At 39.3% G+C, this 27,825-nt stretch overlaps 1 protein-coding gene and 1 long non-coding RNA gene across 6 annotated transcripts; one reads left to right on the top strand and one right to left on the bottom strand.

Annotated features, from left to right (window-relative positions):
• The first annotated feature begins 6,992 nt into the window (after positions 1 to 6,992).
• On the top strand, positions 6,993 to 27,367 carry CCDC66 (coiled-coil domain containing 66). Of its 5 annotated transcripts, XM_050312944.1 has the most exons (20): positions 6,993 to 7,084; positions 8,106 to 8,170; positions 10,367 to 10,389; positions 10,950 to 11,091; positions 11,251 to 11,370; positions 12,075 to 12,210; positions 12,375 to 12,478; positions 12,777 to 12,901; positions 13,700 to 13,876; positions 14,641 to 14,772; positions 17,404 to 17,657; positions 17,998 to 18,082; positions 18,331 to 18,492; positions 19,577 to 19,724; positions 20,043 to 20,165; positions 21,408 to 21,886; positions 22,363 to 22,400; positions 22,662 to 22,945; positions 23,411 to 23,532; positions 26,983 to 27,367. In XM_050312944.1, exons 1-20 carry the CDS (start codon positions 7,074 to 7,076, stop codon positions 27,061 to 27,063), a joined length of 2,811 nt encoding a protein of 936 aa, XP_050168901.1. In that variant the 5' UTR covers positions 6,993 to 7,073; the 3' UTR covers positions 27,064 to 27,367. The 5 variants fall into 5 exon arrangements, with proteins under 5 accessions (XP_050168901.1, XP_050168898.1, XP_050168900.1 ...); XM_050312941.1 differs by having other exon boundaries at positions 10,950 to 11,370; XM_050312943.1 differs by lacking the exon at positions 6,993 to 7,084 and having other exon boundaries at positions 7,981 to 8,170; positions 10,314 to 10,389; positions 10,950 to 11,370.
• Positions 10,248 to 19,209, bottom strand: LOC126638785 (uncharacterized). Its single transcript, XR_007628688.1, has 3 exons — positions 19,064 to 19,209; positions 15,288 to 16,082; positions 10,248 to 10,378 (listed from the first exon to the last, which is right to left on the bottom strand). It is a non-coding gene; the product is annotated as an uncharacterized LOC126638785 (long non-coding RNA).
• Positions 27,368 to 27,825: the final 458 nt, after the last annotated feature.

The following is a 27,825-nucleotide window of genomic DNA, read 5'->3' as shown; positions in this document are numbered from 1 at the left end:
TTTTCTCCCAGTAGATCCTCTGCATAAGGATTTGTCCAAGTTCTAATGAACATTTCTTATTTAATAGTTGTTTTTATCATGGGGGGGGGGGTTAACAATTTATGGACATTTTCTTCTAAAGATAAGTTGCACTTTAAAAGTATATTTACATTGAAGTGGAATAAGAAAGGCAGGAAAGGTATCTGCATAGTACCTGACCAAATGCTTGCTCAGAAAAAATCACTGGCTTGATCCATTTTTGGTACGCCCAGGACTTAATTTCTTCTCTCCACACTTTTGGTCTCTTTAAGATGACATTTTTAATCGTTAACATATAATTTTACTTTATTAGTGTTTGATTTACTACAGTTTATTCTTGGTTTATGATAATCTTAATAGTTGATAACAAGTACAAATAAACATCATTACTGCTTCAATTGTTTTGGTTATTATTTTCTGCTGTTCTTGCCAAGGTTTTTGTTGTTTCTCATTCGTGTATGTTCCAACCCACACTGCCTGATTTCTTGCGAGGACGGTTTCTGCAGTCCTCACATCCAACATTTATTTTATACCTGCTGTGAGATGTGAATTTTATTACATTAAAAGCTTCTGCTATGTAGTAAAATGCAGTCAGCTCACTTGGGACAGTTACTGTGCATGAAGCTGAGGAACACACCAGTGCCAATGCGATATCTCTGTCCAAAAGAAGGCTCCTTCCAGAAAAGTATTAGAAGATTTGACAGCCTATTGGAATTTTATGACGGGGAAAAATGGGAGAGGAAAAAAAAAATCAGGTTTATTAACCTGAAGCAAAAACTCTCAGCTGTCAAAGGCTAATCCTGAGATGCTTGCCATGTCTTAATTAAACACAACATGGGCTGATAAAATGCAGAGAACCAACCTAAACTCCCTGCTGTACAGTGAATTTCTGCCTAGACATCAAAGACTATTTTGAATTCTCTGCAGCTTGCAAATTGTACTGAACAGTTGTCAGATTTCTGCATAATGCATTTCAGTCAAGACTGCAGAAGAAACTCATTTGTAAGTATTTTGCAGGAGATGCTTTCCTGACAACAATGAAATGTTAAGTGGTAATCTTTGCTTTTGCAGTGTTTTATTACAAACTATATCAAAATATATTTTCAGGAAAAAAACCAAATAATTCAGAAGGAACACTGGTCCATCCTCACTTGATAAGCTGATCACTAGTAATTTAACTTCTTTTAAAAATCCAAACTTGACACTACATACTAACATTATATAATTAACATTCTAATCTTGTTACCAGAAAACACCCTTATTTTAATGCAAACTTTATTCTTCCCCAACATTTGATGGGGAATATATTTGTAAGGAATACGATTCAAGTCCTTTGTGTTTTGACAGTCACTGTGCATTACAGCATTAGACCACGAGGTTTTGTTTCTTTGTTTCTAAGATGTAGAAAGAAAACTTGGTAAGAATCTGCAGCCACTCAGGTATTTGACTTAGACCACAATCCATTCTTTGCTTGATAACCTTCTGCCTTACCATGCAATAAAGGTCTAGTTCTACACTTTGTACCACTTCTATCATAACACAACTTATAAACCCTTTTTAGTCGCATAAACTTTGAAATAAGTTTTGTGATGGATTTGAGATTTTTTTCAGCTAAGACTGCCACGTGAGGAAACAGGACAGGAACTGACTGTGACGAGAACATCTCTGTGCAACTTGGAAGTGCCATGAACAGACAAAAAATTCACAGCAAGTACACTTGTCTTTTTGAAGCAAGGCTCACTTCAAAAACTGTTATTTCAGTAGCCTCTTTAAGAATAATCCAGTTATGTATGTAATCTCTGAAAATTCCTACAAATGATGGTGCATGCACCACTCATAGGTGTGCATGAGATACCTGAATATAGAAAATACTTCAGAAATCCTTTTGGTAAACACTGTAAAGCTCAAGAAGTTAATTGAAGGGTTTATCTCCTTTGGAAAGTAAGATTTATTGCTGTTCTGATACAGTGCAACCCCACTGGAGCAACAGCCATTTTTGCCATCCATGGATCTGACTGTGGCCCAATCAAACTGATGGAGTTGAAGGTTATAAAAGGAAAAGTTTGCTGTTGTTGGCTTCAATGGGCAGAAATATGGGTTGCTTACTCCTGAGTTTTTCTTCTCCATGTGATGTTGTTCCCTAGCACATATGCAGTAAGAGCATACTTTCTTTACATTCTTCACATGCTTGGCCTAAACTGTGTATACACCAGACTAGAAAAATATCAATGTTCCTCATTAAGAGGTTTTACAAAGACAATGCCTATGCACTCAGCCTCAAGCATAACTATCATTTAAATCCATCAGTAAGGAGGGAGGAAATGTGCAACACCCCTCACTGAGAAAGAAAGTATGGGATGTATGGGCTGCACATTTCTTGGCCACAAAGGCAGGTTTCAGGAACTGAATTCCTCTGCCACAGAGGAATATATGTTAGAAATATTCTAGTGTTTAAAACCTTCTCAGTAGGAAGTATCAGATATAGACTCTAATTTATGGACATCACGTACAGCTCCTGTTTGGAATAATAGTTTAAAATCAGAACACGCAGTTCCTGTGTCAGTTGGAGTACCGAAAAGCAAATTATTTTCTTGAAAGAAAGATTTTGTTTGATTCCAGCACTGACTTTCTTTGGCACACAGATCATACGTTCATTTCATTAATCATCAAGTGTGCCAGCGAAAGATTAACTCCATCTCACGCTGGCATTTGATTGCATTCAGTTGATGGTTACTTTTCATCATGTTGCTTTTTGCAGGAAGCAATCAAGAAAACAAGTCCAAAAACTTTCATTTACATTACCTAAAATGTTTTGGAAGCAAGGCCGAAACTGTTTAGGTTTCCCATTTAACTTCAGAAGACCTGAAAACTAAGCCTGAGCTTGTGTGGTTGCAGGTAAGACATCCTGAAGGTTTGGGAGCTACTGTTCTTCAGCAGTGATCTCCCTGCCAGCCTTCACCTGTAGAGCACTTGGCAGGCATTTGCTGTTTGCTCACCTGTGCACAGAGCTTCTCTATGGCTCAAACTACTACATTTCAGTAAGAAAAATTAAACACAGCTTAAGAACACTCCTGATTTACTTTACTATATCTGCAATGGCTGGGGATGGCAGAGGAACTACATACAAGTATTAAGAGGATAGATAAGGATTTCTCTCTGTCACTGCAGGGTAAAAGGATACACTTTCTATGAAAGCCATGTTATTCTGAAAAGGTTTGGGAACCCCTTTCTCCAAAAGTAAGTTAAAAAAATAGAAATTAATGGACCCAAGCCACACTAGCAGTGTATTCAGCTATTTAAAAGACAGTCATCCATGCAGCAACAATGCCAAACACAAACCTGGCTACATTCCATATGCAAGTCCCAAAGAAATGTATTATTGGGGGACCCTCCCAGCTGCATTTGTATTGTAAATGCATTTACAAACCCAATCCCAGGCCAAACATCTCTTGTTCCAGCTTTCAGAAAGTATCACCAACTATGCTGAATTTAATCATTGTGCCAATCCATTTATTCCCCTGCAAAACAAGTCCAACAATTCTGAGTGGGGTTTTCACAAGTGTGTAAGTGATTGAAAAATCAAGAGGACTTGTTCTCTTAAGTCACTTATGACAAGATATTAATGGCATTTATGTGTCTGGAGATCAAGACAAACACCTGATGGGGTTTTCAAAACACCTACCTCCCACTGAAATCTCATCCTCTTACCTTGCTTATATTGTTAAAAACTTTAATTAATGAGTGATTGAAGTGCTTGATAGTGTTTCATGATCCTTATGAGAGATCCATGTAGCCTGAAAGCATTTTCATTCAGTCCTTCAGGTTGATAAATCAAGGGCATAGGAATGCTGGTGATTATCAGGAAATGAAATAAAGCCTGGTAATGCTTTTCCTGTAGGCACTCCAACAGTCCTTGCATTATAGAAATAAGTATTATCTCCTCTATACTCCTTTCTAAAGGCATAAGCACTTTAAGCAGTATTTTTGGACAAGCAGTAACAGGAAACATAATCTTTAGATCTATTTCACTTCAACTTCTATCGTGCCCGTTATTTTGTATTCTAATATTCCCACGAAATTTTGCAGAGAAGAATCAGTAAATAAAACAATGAATTATAGTATGGAATCATGGCAAGTTAGAATACAGTCCATACAATCAGGCCTACTGACATGAATAGACATATTATCCACATAGAGTCTGGAATGCGTGGCTAAAGCCTTGAATCCAAAACAGCCAAATGCCTGATGCTAACATGGAAATTCTGTAGTCATGTATTTCAAAAATGTATGTCAGTTGAAGGCAATTGATTTCATGGCTAGTTTGTGAGAAACTGCAGCTCAGTTAAGGGACTTTGGATATTTTTAGAATTCTGCCTCTTGATGTGAGAATGACACACGATATTTCCAAGGTAGTTTGAAAGTAAAAAAGGGAGTTATCTGGCCTTCTTGATAACATAAAGCCAAGTGTGCATTAACAGAATCAATAATTTTTTTACAGTGTAGGAAATCCTTTTACATAAGTTACAATCTGCTTATTTGCCCGAATAATTTTACCTTGTGTAGTACTTTATCAAAGGCCTGAAAGACTTGCTAGTTTTGAGGCATGCAGTTCCATATTCATAGGTTTTTTTAGATGGTCATAACTCATATACAAAGAACACAGCAGAACTGGTTTTTTCCCAAGTTCTGAAACCACTGACCAACTATTGTCAGTTTTTTGAAAGAATTTATCTCTTGCCTAGCAAAGCACTGATGATTTACAAAATATTAAAATCAAAAGAAGTCTAAATGGACTGTAAAACTTCTTTTATAGTCCTTATAAGATGGTTTTCTCTATGGCAAAGTTTTGAAGAGATGCTTGAAATTATATTGCCACCTGCTGTCTCAGACAAAAATTAGGAGCCAGGTCTGCTTGCTATATTATTTAAAGTTTAGCAAGTATAATGGAAATCTATTTATGCAGGAAATCCATTGTGAAGCAGGGGATGAAATCTCACAGGTCTTATTACCTTGTAACAGCTGGGCTGAAATCAGGCATATGAAATCCATGAAGAGCTGATTGTTTTAGACACAAAAACATTTTAAAAAAGAAAATGCATTAGTATTCATTAAAGGGATACATCTTAAAACAGTATTTCTGGGAACGAGTTAGTAATAATATAAAATAAAAAACTGCTGTATGGAATACTAAAAAATTGCTATTGTTGGGCAATAGATAAGGAGACACATGGGGCTTGTTTGAAATTTCATCCAAATTAAACAGTGTCCTTCCTAATGTTTAAGAATCAGATTTCAATATTGTTGTTCAACACTTTGATAAGCACGTGTTCTTTTGGTTTGAATCACTGCTAACAGATTTTAATTCCTGGATTTAATGATGAACCTACACTGTATCAGATAGACAAATTAATCTTCCAAGGTTATTGTTGATGGCATCCCAGGGAGACTTAGAGACACTGATAAAAGGCAGCCAAAAATGGCAGCAGTTATCAACAATCTATCTTGTATCTTCTGTGCTTCACAGATTTCATGTGCAGTGCATTACTGAGAAAAATTCCTGGCTTGCTTTCCTTTTCCTCCCTTGTTCTGGTCCCTAAATGAATGTTTCAAAGACTTTTTAGCTCATCTATCAATCAATAAATACCAAACAAAAAGCTGTGAAGCAATATTTGTAAAAAAAATCCCCCAGGAATTTTGTCTGATGAATGACATGTTAATTTTATAGAAATACAAACCAAGCAGTTCAGAGGCTCTGTGTACACATTAGACTCAGCCTCACTGTCTATTTTTCTATTATTGTGTATTTGTTTTCTTTGTACTCTCCAAAGTGCAACACTTCTGTCACTGTCTACTGGAGTAAGCACAGCTGGAGAACACACAGAGGATCTGCCCCTGGATCTGTGGTACCTTTGTCCAGACAAAATTAACCATCGAATCTGACTATACTCTTGAACACAAGCAAATCCTCCTGATATAAGTCCAAGGTTTTTTTCCTAAAAATGAGGCAAAATGTCGATTCATTTGATTTGCACGTTTACAGGTCCCATTATTCCAGAAGCTGTACCTACACAACAGTGCTCAGTGTTCCGCTCCTACAATGCTCCTCAAGAGGAGGTCCAGGAACACCCACCAGCACCTGGAGCGCGATCTGGGAAGGCCACCAAACCAGCGGCGATCGCAGGGGGCCGGATCTCAAAGTTCAGCAGGACTGTGATGCAGAAACCACTTCGGCAGCCCAAAGTAAAGCAAGTTCGGGAGAGCCCACGAGCGGGACACGACCCACCGATCCACCGCCCGCTGGAATGGGAGTAGGGCAGGGATGGGACGGCCCCGCTGCTTCGCTCCCGGGGATTCCCCGCCCTCCGCTGCCGCCGGGCCAGCCCGTCCCGGGCAACCCTTCCCTTCTCAGTCCCGGCTCTCCCTCCTCTCCTGACGGCATCCCGCCGCCCCAGCCCCCGCCAGCTCCAGACAACATTCAGTCCCCCACCTTCAGCCTCGCACCCCTCTCCTGGTTTGTCCGGTTTGCCAAAGCCATACCAGAAAATAAATGAATAAACGCACTAAAAGGCGAGCGAGCAGCCGCCGCCCTCCCACGCTCCGGAGGCAGCTCAGGCCCTTCCCCGCTCCCGCAGCCGCCCGAGCCCGGGGATAATCGCTGGGCAACTGCTGCGCACCCTCGGCGGGGCCAGAGGCGGGGGATGTGCGGGACATCATCCCTCGGGACTCCCGGCGGGGGCTGTGCGGGGCTCCATCCCCCGGGGCTCCATCCCCCGGGGCTCCCGGCCGCCAGGGATGTGCTGGACTGCATCCCCCGGGAGGAGGGCGCGGAACTCCATCCCCGCGGCGCTCCCCGTCGCGGGAGGGGTGCGGGACTCCATCCCCCAGCGCTCCCGGCCCGGCCGCCCCGCAGTGCTCCAGGAGCCCATTGGCAAATCCCGCCTTCGGGAAGCCCAATCGCCGCCCGGCTCCTTCAGCGGGGCCGCGGCCGCGGCTCACGGAGACGGGGCGGGCGATGCGCGGAGCTCCGCGCGGCTCCGCGGCCGCCGGGCACAGCCATGAACCTGGGGTAAGGAGGGACAGGGAGCGGGGCACGGCTGGGCTGGGCTGGGGCGGGAGGCGCTCCCGGCTGCCTGGGAGCAGACGGCCCCAGCCCCGCTCGCCCCCGCGGAGCGGAGCGCGGCGCTGCCGCGTGGCCGGGGAACCGGGAGCGGCACAGCCGGGACTGACGGCCCGTCCTACGGCACGGCCTCGGGAAGGGGTCTGGGAAGCGGTGGAGGGCGATGGGACATCGGGGACACCGCGATTCGGCGGTGCGAGGGGGCCGCGCACTCTCCGCGCCCCGCCGGGTGCGGCACAAAGCGGGGATGGGCTCGGCTGCGAGGGAGCGGCTGCGGTCACACCGCTCCCGGCTCCCGAGAACGTTCCGTGCTTGCTGGATTGTTTAATTTGTATTAATTTTTTTAATGAAAGAAAGCCTGAAGATACGTGTTACTTTGAACACTGATCTTCACAGTAGGGTTTCTCAAGGCACGGAAGAAAAAAAAAAAGAGTGTCTGTGTACTGTGCCTAAGCTCTGCCACGCTTTTCTCTTTTCATAAACCTTTCTGACAAAGCTTGTTCCACTTGGAAAGGTGGATTGTTGTGCATGGAAGCACAATGAAGGGCTGTTACCAGAACACAGCCCCTCTTTGTGGTCAGTGCTGGCATTCTGGGAGACTTGTTGAGTCGTTTTTGTAGCACACGGTTTATATTGTAGGATGATGAAATTCTTGAGGCAGGCGTATTGCTCTGTATAACTACAGTCATATATATATTTATATATATATATATATGTGTGTGAGTGGCACCTTCTTGCAACATGCAAATCCATTTTTTTCAGTATCAATAGTAAAATATGCTCTCTTCAACACACGTAGATTTCTTTGTATTAAGTAACTTCTCACAACATACAAAGCTTGGGATGTGAAAGAGCATCTGGACCAACAGTAAATACTGTCTTATAATTAAGTACAATTGTCCTTGTTATTAATGTAAACGTTGTCAGATTACTTAATATTTCAAATTCCATTCTCTCTCTCATTTTGCAGTGATGGACTGAAGCTTGAAACTGAAGTGCTGGATGGAAAGCCTAGGCTAATTTTAGCTGCTTCTGGTATTTTTTTAATCATTTATCTCAAGTAATCTTTAAAGCTTCTTGAAGTTAAACCTAAGATCCAAGCAACACGAAGCACAGCCTTATTGAAATATTTTCCAGATTAGGAAGAATATTTGTGCATTATTATTGACAAGTCCTTTTACTCAGGACCTTGATTCTGAACAGTAGGTTGATAGTGAAGTTCTGAATAGCCTGTCCACTGGTGAACAGGTGGCCAGTAGTCTTGACTCTGTTCATAAAGGTGCTATTGTGTATCAACTGGCATACTTGGATAATTTTTTAAACTTTGTATCACATTACTTACCAGGGAAAAAGCGGCCTAATAACTCTCTGCTTGATTTACACAGAATTACATCATTACAGTCATCTTTTACTTGCAAGCAGCTTCAGTATTTGGCAGTTGACATTTTTAATTTTCAATAAGCAGTTTATTTAGGCCAAATCTCATTACTACCATCTGAGACAGACTTTTCCAGTATATGTTCATGATTAAATGTTAATAAATTCTATTTTTGTGATTTGTCAGACATATGTTTGCTACTTTACAGCTATTTTTCAAAGCTGTTCTACATATTCAGAATACAGAAAGTCTCCATTTAATGTCCTTTAAATTATATTTCATTGTCTGCATTTACCAGACAGCTGTTTAATGAGGCTTTATGTGGTGGTTTGAGTCAGGAAGGAATATCAGTGTACTGGTGATTGATAGACTCTGCAGTACCTCTGAAACAGCAATGCTACAGCTTTCTCTTTATAACCAGCAGCAGCAGCATTGGCTGCACAGGGCCAGTGCATGTTCCAGAGTGCTCCAAGATAAAGCATTGCCTTGGACTGTGAACTAGCCTTGAATAAGCAGCCTTCTCCAGAAATTAACTTGTTTATGCACTGATATAAACAGCACTTCCTTGAGCAGCATGATGTCAAAAATTGCATCCGATTGTGTTAGTTCTGAATTTCAGTTTTCTGCACTGACAGACAACGCTCACAGTCTTAGGGACTAAAGCAGGATTATTCTGCAGTAGCTTAAGCTGCTGCTGGAGACAGATGCTTCTCTCTTACACAGAAAAAAAAAATGAAAGAAAATAACACATAAGCAGCACACTTTGGAGTCTCACATTATGCATCTCCCCACTGTGATGGGAAAAACCCCCATTTGTGTTTCTCCTTTCCGCAGAGAAGTTGGGTTTGAATAGCACATAGAATCACACTTAATTTAATTTCTGAATAGCCAAAAAGAAGTCAAAAAGTGACTTTTACCTACTCAAATGAGGGTTGAATGCTTGAGAACCCAGAGATGAGCATGGCCATAGAATACCTTTACTACTAAACATTATCGAGGTGGGTCAGGATTTAGTGCCTGTCCCTGCAGGACAACAGTTCAGCATACTCCCAAATTTTAAAATGTTCATCTCGGTTGGAAGTCATTAAGAGTGCTGTTTTGCAGACTTTAACAACAGTTTTCCAGTCTCTTCAATTGTTTAATGCCAAAAAAAGGGACAGGTGCTACCAGTGCAAAGTGATCAGCATCCACTGCCAGAGCAGTAAGTGCATTATGCAGCTGAAGAAGCCTTATTTCCAATAGATGTGTCCCAGTAAAATCGTATCTCTACTATTTTCTCTCCCTTTCCATTAGCTGTATGTGCAGGATTTCTCGAGTACCACTTTCTCTCTATTATAATATTCTTTATTCATAAGTATTATACTGAACAATGGTACTTACTATTATTTTTGAGACCACTACACCTCTGTGCACCCTCTAGGATTTGGGTTAAAAGACTGAAGAGCGTTTCAGGGCTTGGATGTGGGGAGCAATAATGGATGGCATCTCAGCAAGGGAGACAAATATCATGTAACCAGAGATAAAGTCATTACCACAGGGCTCTGAGAAATAATGAATAGCAGGGGAGAGTCAGACTGGCACAATAATTTTATTAGATGTGTATAAAACTAGAAATAGTTACTGGAACATATCTAATTTTTTTTCCAACATATTTTTAAAGTGTGTCTACTGAAATAAGTAAAAAAAGAAAAAAAAAAAGTAAAATAATCAGGGCAGATGTTACGGGCAAAGTATTTTCCCCTGACCTACAAAACCCAGATAAATATACCAGTTTACTAATATCTCAAGATTGTTTTCCAGGAGGAAGTTGTCGTTAAATACTTCTTTCATGTGTTTGTGTTTCTTTCCAAAAGACAAATCAAAGCCTGCAATGAAGGTAAGTGGAAAAATTATTAGAATACATAGATTATTTAGCTTGTTAACAGAGAAATTTGAGAATTTGAACTGTCTAAATACTTGTAATCAATTATATTTATGAAAGAGAAATTTGTACTTATGGGTCCCTTTTATCTTGAGATACTCTGTGAATTCTCAGGTTCATAATAGCTGTCAAAAGGGATGAATTCCAAGTTCTGTCACTATTTTTACCTTTGCAAAATGCTTTATTTTACTTGGCCAAGAATTTAAAGCAGCACAGGGAATCACATAAATCAGAACTTTGAGAGACCTCAAAGGAATTCTGGTAAAATCTGGATCTGAAGTGTGTTTAAGTTCCAGTTTGGTCATACAGGTTGTCTCTGAGTGAACTGGAGTGCAGTGGGTTAGGGAAGGACAAAAACCAGAAAAAGGCCCTAAGACATAGGAAATAATTACAAGTGTACAGCAAGGAAGAAAAATGACACTTATTTTACTTGTTGCTTTGATCTTGTTTTCATTTGTTACAAATACAATTTTATTTCCTTATTTAATATATGGGGAAATCTTTTTCTTTGACAGATGGGGAATAAAGCCAGAGCACCTAAACAGGCATTGAGAACGAGGCACACCGGGCATGTCCTGAGGTCAACACAAAATGCTTGTATCAAGCAGGAAAATGTAGCAAAGCCAAGGAGTGAATCAAGCTTATCAATGACAAAAGGTGAAAAACTGCAAGTTGCTAAAAACTCCTCACACGAAGCCACAACTAAAGGTCACTCTTTGATTTTCCAAAGAGATGGCACAAACAGATATCCTGATTCAGGGGATCCTAATATTGTTCAAAAAGCTAAACCGAAACCTCAAACCCCATCTGTGTCAGGTGAAGACTCGACAAGTTTGGTGTGTTTAACACAAGAACAGCTCCAGCAGATCTTGATGATTGTTAAAGAAGGAAGTAGAAGCATCTCTGAGACTCATAATGGAAAGCAAGAGGAAATGGGTAAGATACCAACTGTTGAACAAGTTCATTTCATGGAAACAGAGCAAAATGTGAAAGTTTAACTTCGAGTTGGTAACTCATTTGCATGCTGTAGAGAGAGCAAACCAGCAAGCAGTTTTGGCAATATTTCATGCAAAATAAGAACCATTTTACATTGGGGTAGGAAACAAAGAATTACATGTATCACTGCCTCAAAGAGACAGGCCCTTCTGGTTTGTGAGGAGTTCAGGTCTTGCAGTGTGTCTCAGGAGCAGTACTGCCATGTTCCTCTGGCCCAAAGATGTTCGTGTATCTTTTTGCTTAACTGCAAATATTACTGTTTTGTAGCTGTTTTTTCCCTCCCCACTTCTACTCAGAAGCATAAGAACTGTTGTGTATCTCCCTGCATTGCACCCCTACTCCTGTGGGTGGGTCTCTGAAGAGGGTCAGCTCTTTGCCACTGAGAATAAGACACTGGAATTAAGTAGAGTCCCAAAGTCTGAGCCTTTAGCCAAGAATAAGCATTTACTAAAAGTCTGGCATTCTAAAAATACCTGTGAAGTTCTAACTTACGTGTCTTAACTCCGTAAGCAGGGCTGAAAAGAGTTTTGTTAAATAGTGTGGAATTTGCAATTTTCTGCTGTTCTTGAAATATTTTCTCAGTGCTGAAGAAAGTTTAATGGCCATAAGTATTTTTATTTTTTATATATTTATGTTGTCCACAGCTGCTAATGAGGCATCAGAGGAAAATGTTGTAGCATCACTCCAAAAAGATTGTGAAGTTTCATCAGTTCCAGATGAAACCAACTCTGATTCAAGCAGGAAACAAGAAGCACGTCCACAGCCAGGACAGAAAGTTATGTAGGTAGATTTGTGTTATTATCTACAAAAATTGTGCCTCCAGTGAAGTAAGGTTCTTAATAACATTAAGACTGTTTATAAATACTACTTTAAAAAGTTACCTTTAAAATTAACAGATTAGCTTTTTAGGTAAAATTCTTTTATTCCTCCCTCCTTTTTTCTAGAAAGGATTCCTGGAAACCTGCTGACATATTTAGTACCCTGGGTGAAAGAGAAGGGGAGAAAGCCTTACTGGAATTTAAAAAGACCCAGTGGAAGAAGGAATTAGGTATTTATGACGTATAGAATATATTTTTGATCAGTTTTTATTACACCCATGACAGGTGTTTTCTTCTTCTAGAGAGACTCCCCAGTCACCTCAGCATCTCTGGGCAGAGTCTCAGCTGCCATTCCCTTAAGAGCCACGTCATGTTTGGTCAGACAGTGGTGACAACTCTTGTAGTCCATTTTACAGTCAAAATAACAGGGCAGACATGCATTGATGCCTTTTTTTTTTAACTGCTAAATGTTTGTTTTAGAAACTCTTACTAGAGGTTTTGGTTTTGTTTGGTTTTTTTTTTTGTAAGATGAACAGGTAGCACTGAAGAAGAAACTGAAAGAAACTTTGGAGGGAGAGGTGGGATATTTCTGGACAAAACCTGGCAATAATAAAACCCATAAAGGGAAAGTGGAAACAGCTGACCCAGATCAGGTAAGGCTGTCAATAAACACAGAAGAGCACAGTTTCTACAGCACTGTTGCAGAACAGTTTAACTTCTAATACATACAAGGTTTTCTTTTCTGTACAATCCCGTAGAATCCAATATCAGTGGTGACTTTGAGCTCTTCCTTGGCATGAAATGCTGCAGCTCCCTGTTCCACACTTACCTATAGCTCCAGTTTGTAGCTTTGCAACTTAAGATATTTGTAGTATGAACAACCTGTTCCTGTCCTTGCATTCTGATTCCTGACTAAAAATACGAATCTTTTCTAGTTCTGAGAAATAGTCTCAAAGGTAATTCCTGGCTGTATAATTATTTACATTGTTCACGAGCTCTCACATAAGTGTCATTGTTTACATCATCATGAGCATAGCAACAGGACTTTTCTTCTGCCTTTTAAAAAGTCAGCTGTCACTCTGGAAACACTGTGTTAGATAAATATAATATACTCAGATGAAACCTCTCCAGTGAACCTGATTGCTGTAAAACAGAAGTTAGTGCTGTATCTGCTGTCAGTTATTACAGCAAAAGCAAATTGCCTTTTTCTTTTGTGGCATATTCAGCATTCTTAGCAAAGTTACAACTGCCCCATAAGAAAGATTTTCAATCAACATTAAGAAATTAATTAAGAAATACTGGGTATGAGAGGCTTAGTTACAAGTTCTAACTGAAGTTTTAATGAAGCTTCTAGGAGTATAATTTACTTGTTTATTATATGTTAAAGGCTATTTAATATAAACCAAACAGGTAAGCTAACTAAGGTCTTAAAATGATCCTTTTCTTTGCAGGCAGTGTTTGCAGCTGACTCAGTCAGTGCCACTGAGGAACACTGTGCCTGTACAGCTGCTTTAGCCACAGAGGCTGCTGAAGTTCCACTGAATGTTTCAAGAGCTCCAGCTGGGCAGTCTTCTGATTTCAGTTCTTCTGACTTTCCAGCTGGCAATTGCACAGCATTTGTTTTCAGGGTAAGATCTTAAATTGCATGCAGGGTTGTTTTTTTTTTTACTTATTTATTGACAACAAATGTTTGCCTTCCAGTAGTTCTTTTAAAGCAGAAGAATTCATTAGATCTTTTTGCTCTCTCCAAATAATTGTGTCTAAGTGAATGTTTATCGAAATATTGGTGTTTTGAAGACTAAACATTTTCAAGACTGATGTGGGGAACAGTACTAGAGGTGTGACATGAAGTATTAGTTAATTAAAAGATAGAGAAGTGGGAACCTATCAAAAATAAAAGATATTGATGGCAGAAGGTTCAAGAAGTAGGTTTTGGGTTGTGGCTAGTAGGCAGTGATTGAAAGTGGGCTTTTTTTCAGATGGCATTGAAAGTTCTCAGTGCCAGTGGAGTTTGTTAAATAATTCAGACATCTAAAGAAACAGAAACAGAAGAATGAAGATAATAAGTAATTTACTTGAGACAGATTACTGCTAATTAGATTGTGATGCTGCAACTGGAATACAGACAGGAAGAAGGACAGGACTTTTATTCGTGATAACATAAGTAAGGTTTTCTAGAGTGACAAGCAGATGGTTCAAGTTCATGTTCAAAGTTTGGCTTATTTAGCATCTTTCTAACAGCAGTCAGACACTTCCTACAGTTACAAACCTACTGTTTCTGTGCTAGAGAAAAGCTCACTTATGCTTCCTAACTGAAGGCCAAGTCTTTATTATATGCCTAGACAAGGTACTGAATTTTTTGCACAAGAGACTAACACTTATCTGATTTCAGGAAGCTGTGCCACAGGAACAACCTTTCAGTGCTTTGAAGCATGAGCAACAGAAGAAGTGGCTTGAAGAGCTGGACAAACAGAAGGAAGAAGCTAAACTACGAAAAATAGAAGAAAAACTTAATTTATCAAAGGTATCTGTGGTTTAGAGGGACTTTTTTGAATATGAGAACTTCTTCTCTACATGTTTTTTCTAAGAAATAAAAGATGAAATCATAGACCTAGTGAAGTGGCAACAAAGGCATCATTATCTGCAGCATGTCCATGTTTTCACTGTCAGGATGGACTCACTGAACATTCAGCCTGTAGCTGTTCCAGTATTTCAGTGGCAGAGGACAGACTGTGGCTGCTGTGGGGTTACAGTGCTTGCTGCACAGATGAAGACAGGGATATTGTTATCTATTTTTTTCTTTTCCACCATATGTAAAAGCAAAGGTTTGGAAGGTGGTGTAGAGACAATGGCTATACAGTTTGTAAAAAGAAATTTTGTGTAGACAACAGGAGGAAAGTTAGAGACAAGTACAGTGTGTTCAAGTGGTGTTTAAATCCTGTTTCTAGAAATATTATTTTAGTACACATACACTCTCATGAAACCTTAAAAAAATTTAAAAAACACTTCTCCAGAAAGTATTGAAGAAAATAGCCTTACCTTGTTCACACTTTGGTTTTTCCAGGCTGTTGAATGTAGATCTCCAATACTGGATCTAGAAGGAAAGTGTGGCCAATGTTATTGCTTTGCAGGTGGAATACCTGAATAGCCTTTTAATACTGTCCCTATTGGCTAATGGAGTCAGTAGATCTTTTACCCCTGGAGTTTCTTTATATAGAAGCTGACTTCTTTCCTTTAGCTGTTTTTTGTTTGGTTTTTTTTTTTTAAGGTCAGTAGAATACTCTGCATTCTTATACAGCCCCATACTGACATACTTTTCCAAAGACTTTGTTTTTTGAAATAAAAAATCCTGCATTGAGACTGTACTGCTGCTAGAATCCCAAATTACTGTCCACAGCTTCAACTCCAGGATTTTATCTTTCACCATACACGAGCTGTCTTTGCATCACGAGATGTTTTGTATTATTAGGGAACAAGAAGCCTGGTTACCAAAACTTGATGGATATGAATTTTCACAGCCTGTGGCTTCTGGATTACAAGACTACTGTTTTTACTCCCAACTGAAGCATTTTACAGCAATTACACAATTCCTAGACAGCAATCCATCATTTTAATACCACAGCTTGTAATACTAGAATAGTTTTCCAGCCCACCCTCCTGAAGAACCTCTTGTTGCCCAGGTTGGTTTTGTACCTACACACAACACCAGTCTCGTCCTCTTCTTAACTGTTGAAGGGATCAGGTTTCCTTTGTAAACTGAGTTTTGCAGCTGTGAAGGGAACCCAGCTGTGGAAGGTTCCTTCATTAGCGCCTTGTTTTTCATGGATAGCTGTGCTGTGGGAGGAGGCTGCAGTTACCCCTGAGCAACTCCCCTGTACTTTCACTCCCCGCCCCTGTCTGAAAGGAGGTCAATGGGCACTTAACCTCCTTTGCTTCAACACCTTTTTTTCAGGTGTTGTGTGGTACTCTGAACTCTTTTGCATATTGCAGCACAGACCCTCAAAAGAATAAACTCGATTTTTCAACTGTCTGATCTGCTTCTGTATCACAGAGTATTCAAAGGGAACAAAACCCAAGGCACAAGAGGAAGAGTAACTTGGATTTTTATTATTTGGACTATGATTTTCATGCTTCTTTTAAAATAGGTGTTAAACTGAGCTTGACACAAGGGAATTTTTGTTTAAATAAAGGACTCTCAGAAAGTATATTATATTGCAGAATTTTAGGTATTTTCTTGCAGAATGCAAAGTTTTAGGTAGTCATTCTCCAGTCCCTCCAGGGAAACAGTTCTTTCAGTCAGAAGTGAAAACCTTCTCAGTACCTGTAGCAAAACAAAGGCCCCTTGGGTAAAAAATCTTTTATTAGTGACATATTGGCATGTCCCAGTTGCCAGCACTGAGCCAAAAAGATAAGCCTGGATAGTACAGAAGAGAGATTTACACCCAGTGTGTCACCTCTTCAGAAGTTTTAGGTACTTTGCTGGGATGGCAGTAGTGGCTGCTGGGAGTGGAAGAGGTTTTTTAAGGAAGGATTATTTTAGAATAGGCATGTTTAGCTGAAAATTGGAAGCTGGATATTAATATTTCTGCCCAAAGCACATTGATTCTGCTACTGTCCAGAATTAAAATGGAGGGTGTCAATGTAGGACAGTTTAAAAGAAGCCACTTGTTCTTGTTAGTAGAGAGAGAATAATGGCACAACAGGAGCAGAGTGTGGCAGGGCAGGTCCTGACCTCTCAAACAAGCAGTGCCCAGAACTGTTAGAAAAATCATAGGATAGAATAGCAATAGCAATTGAAAAAACACGACCAAAACGCCTGAACTTATGTTAATTTACTCTTTTATTTTTCAACACTTTTTCACCTTATAAATTTCGGTGTTGTTTTATTCTGAAAATGAAGGAGTGATGGTTTTGCTGACCAAGTATGGATCAGCTGTGTAATTCCTGATCTGACTTGCATTTTAAGCAACAGCCAGACTTGTTTTCCCATTTAAGGAATTCACTGCTGTCTGTGTTGTAGCTCCCTAACAGAGCTTTTCTAATGTTCCTGCTGTACAAAATATGTATTGTCTGTTTTGTTAAGCACACTTTACAGAAACAGTGTGATTGAGTGCTTTTCCTTTTTTTTTTTTTTTGTTGCTTGATATTTATTTAGGCAGAAGAGCATGACAGATGGGCAATGCATTTTGATTCTTTTAAGAACCACCTTAATGCTAATGCACAACACCCCCTAAATGGAATGCACAAAAAGCAGCCTGAAAGTCTTTTCCTGTCACCTGACCCTAAGGAGCTGACTGCTTTTATTCACCCTTTTTCACCTGCAGCTTTAGGCAATCTCATGCCCTTAAAGGTGGGAAATGCAGAAAAAGCTGCTAAAAATGGTGCTTTGGAACAGAGTCAGAAAGTCAGGTGAGTGAGCTGTGTAAGGATAATCATCTTCCCAGCCAGTACATTTCTGATACCACCTCAGAAATTAGAAAAAAAAAAGCGATTTCTAATTTGGCTTTTGCTTTTCTTCAGAACTACCTGTTGTTTCACTTGTGAAAGACACAAGTGCTTCCATTGTTCACTAATAACACTTACTGCAAATAACCTTACTTTATTCCTTAATAAAGTGAATTTCCTAATTATAAATTAATACAATGGCATAACCTCAATATGAAAATGAAATCTAACTGATTCTAACTAAGAAAGGCTTTAGGGTTATTTTCCAATGATTCAAAACATTTCCATGTTCCTCTGTTCTTAGTTTCCTCCGTTCAATGACGGCTCTCCTGGACCCTGCACAGATCGAGGAGAGAGACAGGAGGAGGCAGAAACAGTTAGAACATCAGGTAGACTTTTGTTTTAAAGGCTAACACCATTTTAATGAGAAGGAAAGATAAAAGGTGTGTTGTCTCCTGAAGAAAGCATGAGATTTAATATCAGAATCCAGGCAGGCACTTGACTTTTATGCTGTAGATTGCATGGACAGTTGTTTGACAGTACTGCATTCAGTCACACGTATATGAAAGTATATGAATAAATAGCTTATAATGCCTCAGTGTTACAACTTTTCCTTTTTTTTTTCTGGTGCTGCTAGAGAGCGATAATGGCTCAGGTGGAAGAAAAACGGAGGAAGAAACAACAGGAGGAAGAGAAGAGAAAATGGGAGGAGCAACAGGAAGAACTGCGCCTGGCACGAGAAAAAGAACAACTGCAGAAACAGTTTGAAGAAGAAATGCTGAAACAAAAACAAAAGGAGGTGGGGGTTTGCATTATCTGTAGTGCAGATAGTCAGTAGCACAACTGAGTTTTGAGGAAAGTGGTTTTTGTTCCTCACCTTCAAAATTGTGGCACCTCATCATTTTGAAAATGAAAACTCTGTGAAACTGAGACATTTGAAATCAAAATCTGTTCCCTCAACTGATAAACTTATAACACCATACAAGCATAAGGCAACTTTCTTTTTCTGTACAAGGGCCTTTTCAGGAAGAGAAATTATAAGAACTAGCAAAAAGGGAAATGTGGTTTTAAATAATGCAGAAACATCCATTGCAAAATGCAAATTGTGATGCAATTACTGTTATGGGTAACTCGATCCTTTTAGATGCTTCAGTAGCGTGAAGTTCATCTGACTGAATGTGCTTTCAGTCTGAATTAAAGACTTCTTAGAATACAGTCTGGAAAAGTAATTTTAAAAGTCAGTCATGTTCTACAGCTTTGCCCTCTGTAGCTGTTACTGAGCTTTACAAACTGCTTTCATATAAAAGTTAAACCAAAAGTACATTCTGATCTCCAGTAAGTACAAATTGTGCATTTTTACAGGTTCTTACCTGTGTAGAAGGTTAAAAGCTTCCTCTGATGTTTCATTCTTCCTTTTGCCACAGTAGCAGTTATTACTGTTCATTTCCTACTTGGAACAGTAGCAGATTCCATAGTGTCACTGCTCCAACCCTGCAGAAATGAGGATCCCTGGTTTCATTAAACCATGTTACAGGAAGACACAAATGGCTGATATCAGATGGCTTCTAGGAAAAAAAAAGAATTTATTAGAAAGGAAATAAATATCAAAATAACTTTGAGGATCTAAATGCTCACTTTTCTATGCTAGGATTGAGTACCTTTCATTAGTACAGCAGAGATTCTGAATTTATCCTTAATAATCATAGAAATTATATGTTACATATTGCATTTACTCAACTAGTTTTCGTTTTGAAAAACAGATATTTTCCCAAAATAATAATATATGTAAACCTCGAGGATTACATGGGGATTAAATAATCCCTTTAATTTTATTCTCAAAATAAACAATCACATATTTGCCTTTTTTTTTTTCTTCTTTTAAGGAACTCGCAACTCTTAAAACCAAAGAGCTCTATCAGACAATGGAGAAAGCTCAGGAATTAGCCCAGAGATTAAAACAAGAACAGCACATTCCAGACGTGGCTCAGAAGGCACATGACATTTGCAGAGTTCAGAACAATCCTGGTGGTGGCAAGTCCAAGCCTTCTCCTACTCATTTTGCCTGTTCCTGTGGGGTTTGAAAGCAAGTTGTTTCTGGGTTGGGGGTTTTTTGGGTTTGTTTCCCTCTCTGCATTTGGGTCAGAAACGGCTCCTTCACAAACCAAGTTTCATTAAAATTTATTTACCTTCCAAATAAATACAAGTGTTGACTACTCTGGAGAATATTGTATTTGAGTAAGTAGCAAGGGCTGTATTACAGAAAGAAACACCACAGTAGGCACAGTTTAAATTGAACGTGTGTTACCAAATGGAACAATTTAACTTACAATAATTTCACCTACTTTTTAGGTGATACACAGTGTGAAACTTGTAATTGTGCCATTTCACATCCAAGTAACAACTTTGCTGATGAGGTCAAGAGCCCCAGCGAGCAGCAGGTTTCTCCTCGGAAGGACACGGCTGTGCAGACAGGTACGACCGAGTGCTCTGATGCTCCTCAGCAAAGGCAGAGACAGCGTGTTTGTGAAATCACTGGGGGTCAGAATGGAACACAACTGGAAGGAAATCCTTGCACAGACATGTTGGTATATTAGAATGTATCACTTTATTCTACTAAATAAATGATATGTTTGTATAGTTGGTACTTACCGGTTACAGATTCAAGTCACACAGCGTGGAGTGTAGTGTTGACTTAGAGCCACAAGCCATGTAGGCCCATCCACATTTACTAAAGCATTTAAACATGTGTCTGTAGTATTCTTCAGTGTCAATATTCCCAGGTTTGTTATTGAGCAGGGCTGAGCTTTTCCTAACGAGTCCTCGAATATATTGGCAGAATCATTGTCAGTAATTCTGGAACTAGAAAACTCATTAAAAATGAGAGCTTACATTCAAATGTTGAGAAAATGTTTACCTTCTTGCTAAATATTGAGAGAGAATTGCAGGTCCATATAGACAGAATATACTCCAGTCTTCATCTTCTTGATTTTGTATCACACTGGTAAAAAACCCAGCTCAAACTTAATCTGCATTTGTTAAATGTTCTACACGAGGTGTGAATGAGCAGATTCAGTGGAAACTTCCAATCACTTTATGCCTTGTATTTAGAACTGTATTAGCTTGTGAAGTGCAAGCTTTATTTTGTTCCTGCTTCCCAAAGCACCAACAGAACATTTTTGGTTTTGGCAGTGCTGGTGGAAATTTTACTCTGAATTCGGAGAGTTTACAAATCAAATAATGTTTTTGTGAATGCCTAAAAGCGGGACTGTTAATAATTTAAAAACTGAACAAACTATTTCCATTGGACAATAAGGATTAGGGAATTAAATTATTCCCAGTAGTGCTGTGAATATGACCAAACCATGGGCATGCTGGAAAACTATACAGAAGCTGTGTTTTGCTCTTTACTTTTGGGTACCATGACAGAAACAGAATTCTACATTTTAAAAGAATGTTGTTTCACTTGACATACATTTTCCTTTACAATGACTTGATTTTGTTGTCCAATCTTTTGGGGTTTTCCTCTTCCTTACTGGGTTTGCTTCTACTGGTCCTATCTGTCTTCTAAATAAAAAAAAGAATAAAAAAAGTTTATAAAAAACTGTAACAGCCATTTTTGATTAAAATCATAATGGTAGATTGATATGCACACAAAAGTCAACCAAGTAATTTGAATAGCTTAGAGTTAAAATACAATTCTTTCTCTTTTTTTAGATGACTTTAATACTTCAGCCTACACTGAGTCAGCTGAGGAAAGAACTGTGCGTTGCGAATCACCTGATATTTCTATAGAATATAAAGAAACCTCCAACAGCAAAAAATACCAGAAGGAAATGCAGTATATAGATAAAAATAAAATATCAGGAAAAGAGACTCGTGGCACTTACAGTGACCTATATGACCAGTATGCCAGAAAAGAAAGACAAATTAAATCTTCAGAAAAATACAGCAAAAGACCTGACTGGAACATAAACAAGCCTGGGAAAAGATACATTCCAGCATCAGAAAGATACCCTAAACCACTACAAAAACAAAGGGAAGAAAACAAAGTGAGGAGACAGATGGAGCTGCTTCAGTTGATGGAAAGAAACACCCCTGGGCACCTCTGTGCAAGGAAGGGGGGGGACTGGGACAGGTCTCCCTCACCTCGGGAAGAAACAGCTGTGAGGAATAAGGGGCACAGAGGCAGGAAGGTAGGTCACTGTTTGGGCTTTAAAACAACAGTGATGCCCAGTTTTGAGACTCTTGTTCCACACAGTTTTGCCTGGATGGGAGTTCAGTTCTGTACCTGAAGCACTGAAATCTTCCTGTTGCTGTTCTTGGAAAAAATCTGGACCTCTCCTTTAATAATCATTGCCTGGGGTTGAACCTTTCAGTTTATAAATGCAACTTTCCAAGGACATGGAAATATATATGTATAGTATTTTTGATAGTGCTTAGAGCTGCCAAAGGCATAGAAAATGGAAGAAAATCTTCCTATAATTTGCTTAATTTAGTTCATAGACACTGTAAATCTCTTTAATGCAAATCTTTGATAAATACCTTTCTGCTGAACCCAGGTCACACAGTCCTTTTGGAAGTTCAAAACAAACCCGTTTTGAAAAATCAAAGCTTTTAATGTAAAAACGTGGAGATTTGTTGTTTTACTTTTGACTTTGCTTTCTCCTAGGATGAACAATTTCGTAAGAATCCCTTGAATGAAGAAAGGTACGTCAATGCTCTGCATTAATGAAATGTAGAAACACATTAATAGTGAAATACACTTGCTTTTCTTTCCTGACTTTTACATGTATCTAATTGTCTACCATTAAAAATACACATGACCAGACACACTGCAATTACGAAAGCAGAGTAAATTAACAAAAATTCCTGTCCTCTGAGGATTCCTTTCTCTGCTAGCTGAGAAAAATTAATAACATCATTTTAAGTATTGTTTGGGCCTTTCTTAACTGCAGTTGTTTCGTACAGATCCGAATCGCCACCTGTTCCAGCAGTTAAGAACAGATTACTCCAAGTCCAACAGAGACAGATCCACGCTTCCAATTTCCTGGTGCATAACAACAACAGCAGGAGAGAGAAAAGCATCAAGGCAGATCCCAAGCAGAGGAGCTCCCCTCCTGCCCCAGGGGCTGCACGGCCTCCCTCGGCACAGTTTGTCCCCTATGTCCGAACAAACGAGGTGTATTACCTGGACCCAGAGGCACCAGTGACCAGACCTTCAACACATGACCCACAGTATCGACAGCTCCACGGTACTGAAACGATGCATGTAGGAGAGAAGAAATGTTACAGTGGTTTAGATGCAAGTGCTGCAGTTTTATCCGATTTGATGTCTGTTTTTACTGGATTTTGGAGTAATCCATGTGTGTCACAGCACTGCACGCAAAGGCTGTGCAGCCAAATGATGCTCTCTATCAACTCAACAAAGCAACCACAAAAAAAGTTTAAAAAAAAAATCAAAACAGCAACAAAAAAAAATACTTTATCTGTCTTTTTTGTCTGTTTACCTTTAATGGAGCACGATTGCATTTCTCTGGCATTATTGTATATAGATTGGGGTTTAGGAATCCAAGCATTGTTTAACTTAAAAACAGTGATTATAATCTTGATAGCAACCAAAACCTGATTTTCACAAACCGTGAAAATTTACTGCTTCAAAATTAAAACAAAATTAAAAAAGAGTATTGTTAACTGATTTGATGTACATTTACTTCTAGGTTCTTACCAAATGCCACGACAGATTTTTAGCTCAGATCACATTAGAGATCCTCTTCTAAACCCTGATGTAGTTAGAGAGAGACAACAAGCAATTCTCAAAGGATTGTCAAAATTACGCCAGGTAAGCAACAACTGAGTGGATAAACATGCATATATATATATACATACATATATATACACTAAAGTAAAAACGAACATTGCAAACTATTATATATCATAATCTTTAATTCATTTTCCATCATACGATTTACGGTTTGGGTCCTGTCCTCTACTTTTGTTCCCTCTTACTAAGTTTGCTTTCCACTTCTGGACAGTCCTTCCAGTCAGACCGTGGACTCTTTAGTCTTTGATTAGCTGTGAAACAGTGGAGTGCCTGAGGAAACCTGAAATCAAGAAAAATGGCTTTGTTTCTGTAGTTAGGGTTGTCTGTATTAAAAGTGTATGAATTTCAAAAGAACAGTGTTTTAACACAGCATTAGAACCTTGTTAATGAAATTTCCCTTCTGTAGTTCCTGCATGAGTGAGTCTCAACAGAGCAGTGGGGCTGGTGCAGAAGGGGTGTCGGTCCTGGAAAAATCCTGTATATTTGCAAACTGGAAGTGCAAACACTTATAAAATCCTCCCAAGACAGCTATTTGTTAGCATGTTAAAAAAAAATGTCAGGATTTGTCAATCAGCCAGATTTTCTGAAAATAAAATGAAAATTAGCTTAACGCTACAGACACACGAGCTCCTGAGACTAAAGCCTGGGTGTGTTTGTATAGGTTGTTCTCTTTGTAGTAAGTTACTGGTATCTTGTTACTAAACCCTGAGTGAATGTGATACTCCACCTGTTGGCAACAAGGTGTGGCACACAGCAGGTCCTGACACGAGCAGTTCTCTTTTGTGCTTCTAAATGGTCTGACAGGGCTGCAAGACAAAAACCCACATTTACTTTAGATTTGCATTTAGTTCTTGAAGAACACTGAAGATAAACATCTGTCAGTACCTTCCCTTGCTTTTTGAATGGCTCCATTCTAAAGGAACCTTCTTGCTAGCAGCAGTATTAATTTTTCTGTTCCTTGAGGGAGGAAAATTTCATAAAGAATCAAAGGGAAAAAAAATCTGACAGACTGGAGTACACCAAAATTACCAGTAGTTAATGTTATTGATTCCCTGGATTACCTGCTGTGCTTTAGCAAGACAGAAGCACTGCCATGCACAGGTGGTGTTTCAGCTGCAGGTAAATTCCTTGTGCAAAGGAAGGGTCATAACACTCCCCAGCTGAGGAAGAAAAGTTGTGACCCAAGAACAGTGAAAAGCTGCCAGTTCCCAGTAGCTTCCTAATGGGGTGGACTGGATCTGGTCTCCCCCAATGCTCATTAACATTTTTGTTAAATACCTACAGTTGTTAAGTATTTTGTATTCAGGCTTCATTTGCCAGTGGCATTTTGATTAAGAGTGAAGCCAGATCCAAAGCACAGTCTGATCCTTGTGCTTACTGGGGTGAACAAAAGGCATGGATATTTAAAGAGGTTTACATTTTTGATGCATAGTATATATTCAAGTCTTAACAGTGGCTAAAAAGTAATGGCAAGGTTAGTCTTCCAATGGATCTTGGTTCTGCAAAAGAGTTAACTTATAACATGTGGAGTTCTTTTTTTAAATACCCTGCCAGCTGCAGAATGCATTTAGGACATGAACTGTTGAACTTCAGTATATTTGTATACCTAAGTATTGTGTGCTCCTGCAGATGACACCTGTTTTGCATCAGTTATTTCACTGAGAAAGAGTGAGTAGTGCAGTATTTTGTCTAAAATACAATTTAGACAAAGATCTGAGTTTTGTTTCAGAAAATTAGTTTTGGGTTTTGTATTTATATATACATATATTCAGTGGATTGATAGATTCAAAATATATACATATATTCACAACATATTTGGCCAGTCTTTAGCATTCTTTTGTCTGGAGAAATTCACAGACTATTTGGCCAGTCTTCAGCCCTTGCACTCCACACCTGGCCCAAGTGATCCATAAATACAGTTGGGCTGTTGCAGTAACAGCCCAGAGGAAGACACCAGGGAAAACAGGAGAGCCTTCCCCTGCCAAAGGGAGGGAGGGTCTGCTGCTGCAGTTATTACAAGACAGAGAGCCTCTGGCTGTGTCTCAGGTTACAGCAATAACAGGAAAAAGCAACAGACTTCGTTTTCCTCACTGAAATCAAAAATCAGGGGATAAGCCCAGCAAAGTGAATTATCTGTGAAAAAGAAGGGCCAAAGTTTAAGAAAAAGGAGAACACCCCCCCCACCAGGTCAAGTACATACCAGAGCACCATAATGTTCCTAAGGCAGTAAAGGCACTTCCAGCCTGTAGTCCACGATGGCTGTGGGAGGACAGAGCTCACTGCTGGTCCCTCGGTAAATATTCCACATTACTGTGCTCCAGGCCCTTCTGATACCTTTGCAGTCCAAGTGATAAACGTGGAACTGTCAGCTTTCAATGTTACTTGTTTCTCACCTCTTTCTTTATTTAGGGCCATTTATTTTAAGAGTTGGTTTTGTAACACGCTACTAAATGCAAGAAACTGTAATAGAAGTAATTATTGACACAGGGACTGGAAGCTGCATGGACCCATTAACAATAATAGCACGTACTGTTGATTAGTTGGAAAGCAATTCACCAAGGGATTGAAAGTAGGCAGCTGCTGCCTTTGAAGGATCCCAAGTTAAGTCTAACAGGCTGCTCTGCTTCCATGCCACCAGGAATATGTGTCTAAATTCTTGCAGTACTCGCTGCCCTGCATCAGTTCTGTGCCAAGCTGTGCCAGCAAAAGCTCTTGTAACTCTGAAAAAAAATAGCTTTTTTTATTTTAAGTTCCTTGGTACCAATTTATTTCTGAGAGGTCTAAAATAGAGGCAGACCAAGGTGCCAGATGCATCAATATAAATGATCTTGTTAATTACACTAAAAAGATAAATTCTAAATTCATGAATATACTTGACATACCTGTATGGTGTTACTTAACAGGCAAGGGTACACTTCCAGGAGGCTTTTTTCTTACAGGTTTTCTCCTTCCTCAGTACTTTAAGGAGCCATTAGCAAAGCAGGAACCTTGAACCTTTTGACAATCAATATATATATATATATATATATATATATTCTGAAATGTCTGACACTGCTCTGGTTCAATGGCAATGCTGCCCTTGATCTCAGAGTATCACTTATGTTGAGACTCATGGTCCCCATCAAGGTTTGGGGTTCAGCTTCATCCAGGAATGCAAGCAGAGTGAATGCAGGGACAGTAGACAAAGGAGTGAGATACAGTTCTATACAGTGGAAAAGTCCTTTTTCCCTCTGCATGCTCATCCCTGGAAACTGGACTGGCTTTCACTCCAGGCACACTTCAAGTCTTTAGCAGAAGTTCCCTCTCCACTGAGTGCATGAGTTTATTATTGCTTTTTCTGAAGTTGGGTACTTAAGAAGGATTAAGCCTCAATAGGTAAATTGTTTTCAGCTATGGAACAGTGACACATCATTAGTTCAGGCTGTGTGAGGAGGACAGAACACTCACCTTGTATTTAATGTATTCCAGGGCCTCCTGCAGAAGCAGAAGGAGTTGGAGAACACTCTGATTCCCCCTGTAGCTCAAGAGAACTTCATTCTGCCATTTTGAGAGGTACATGTGAATGTTCTGAATTCTTAACATGGAAATGCACAGCACTTTGCCACTGTAATTATGAACCATCTCTAGCTTTTTTTATGAAATTTAAATTATGAGAATTTTCATAGATTACAGGGTCGCATTTTTATACTGAAGGTACAATAAACTAATGGTGGTCTGTCTGTTCAGAATGGTCTTCAAGATGTAAGTGAATTTAATATAAAACACCAAAACACAGAAGAAAACTGTTACATGGGGTTTTGTAGACTCAAGTGTGTGTGTTTTGATAAATAAAAAGATTAAGATGTATTCTGAATGGCTTGGGTAGTCTTTGTTAGTATTTTTAACTGTAAAATACTGCTGGTACTTAAATATTCAGCCACCTTTTAGGCTGATACAGTGAATATAAGGGAGTTCCTTTTTCTATAAAGGTTATTTATTTGCCATATTTTGGGGGAGGGTAACAACTGCTACACTATAGTCTGGTAGTGGTTTGTTCTTAATTTGAAAAAATAAGTTAATCAACTGTTAACAGAGGGAAAGATTCAAGTTTAGGGAAAAGTCTACGGCTTTTGTTTGTTCGTTTTTTACAAGCTGCCCTTTTTTAACCAATAATATTTATCCCAACTAATTTAGTGAGTTTAGGAACATTTACTTTTAAACACTATCATCTGGTACCAAACAGCACATCGTGCACAAAAGCACTAAAATCAAATTACCACCAGGAGAACCCCCCCAAACACAGGACTTTGGACAACCTGAAGACAAGCAATA

This window comes from Myiozetetes cayanensis, unplaced genomic scaffold (assembly GCF_022539395.1).
Source record: "Myiozetetes cayanensis isolate MyiCay16 unplaced genomic scaffold, myiCay2020 scf18, whole genome shotgun sequence".
Classification (NCBI taxonomy): domain Eukaryota; kingdom Metazoa; phylum Chordata; class Aves; order Passeriformes; family Tyrannidae; genus Myiozetetes; species Myiozetetes cayanensis.
This window is presented reverse-complemented; position numbering and strand designations above follow the sequence as displayed.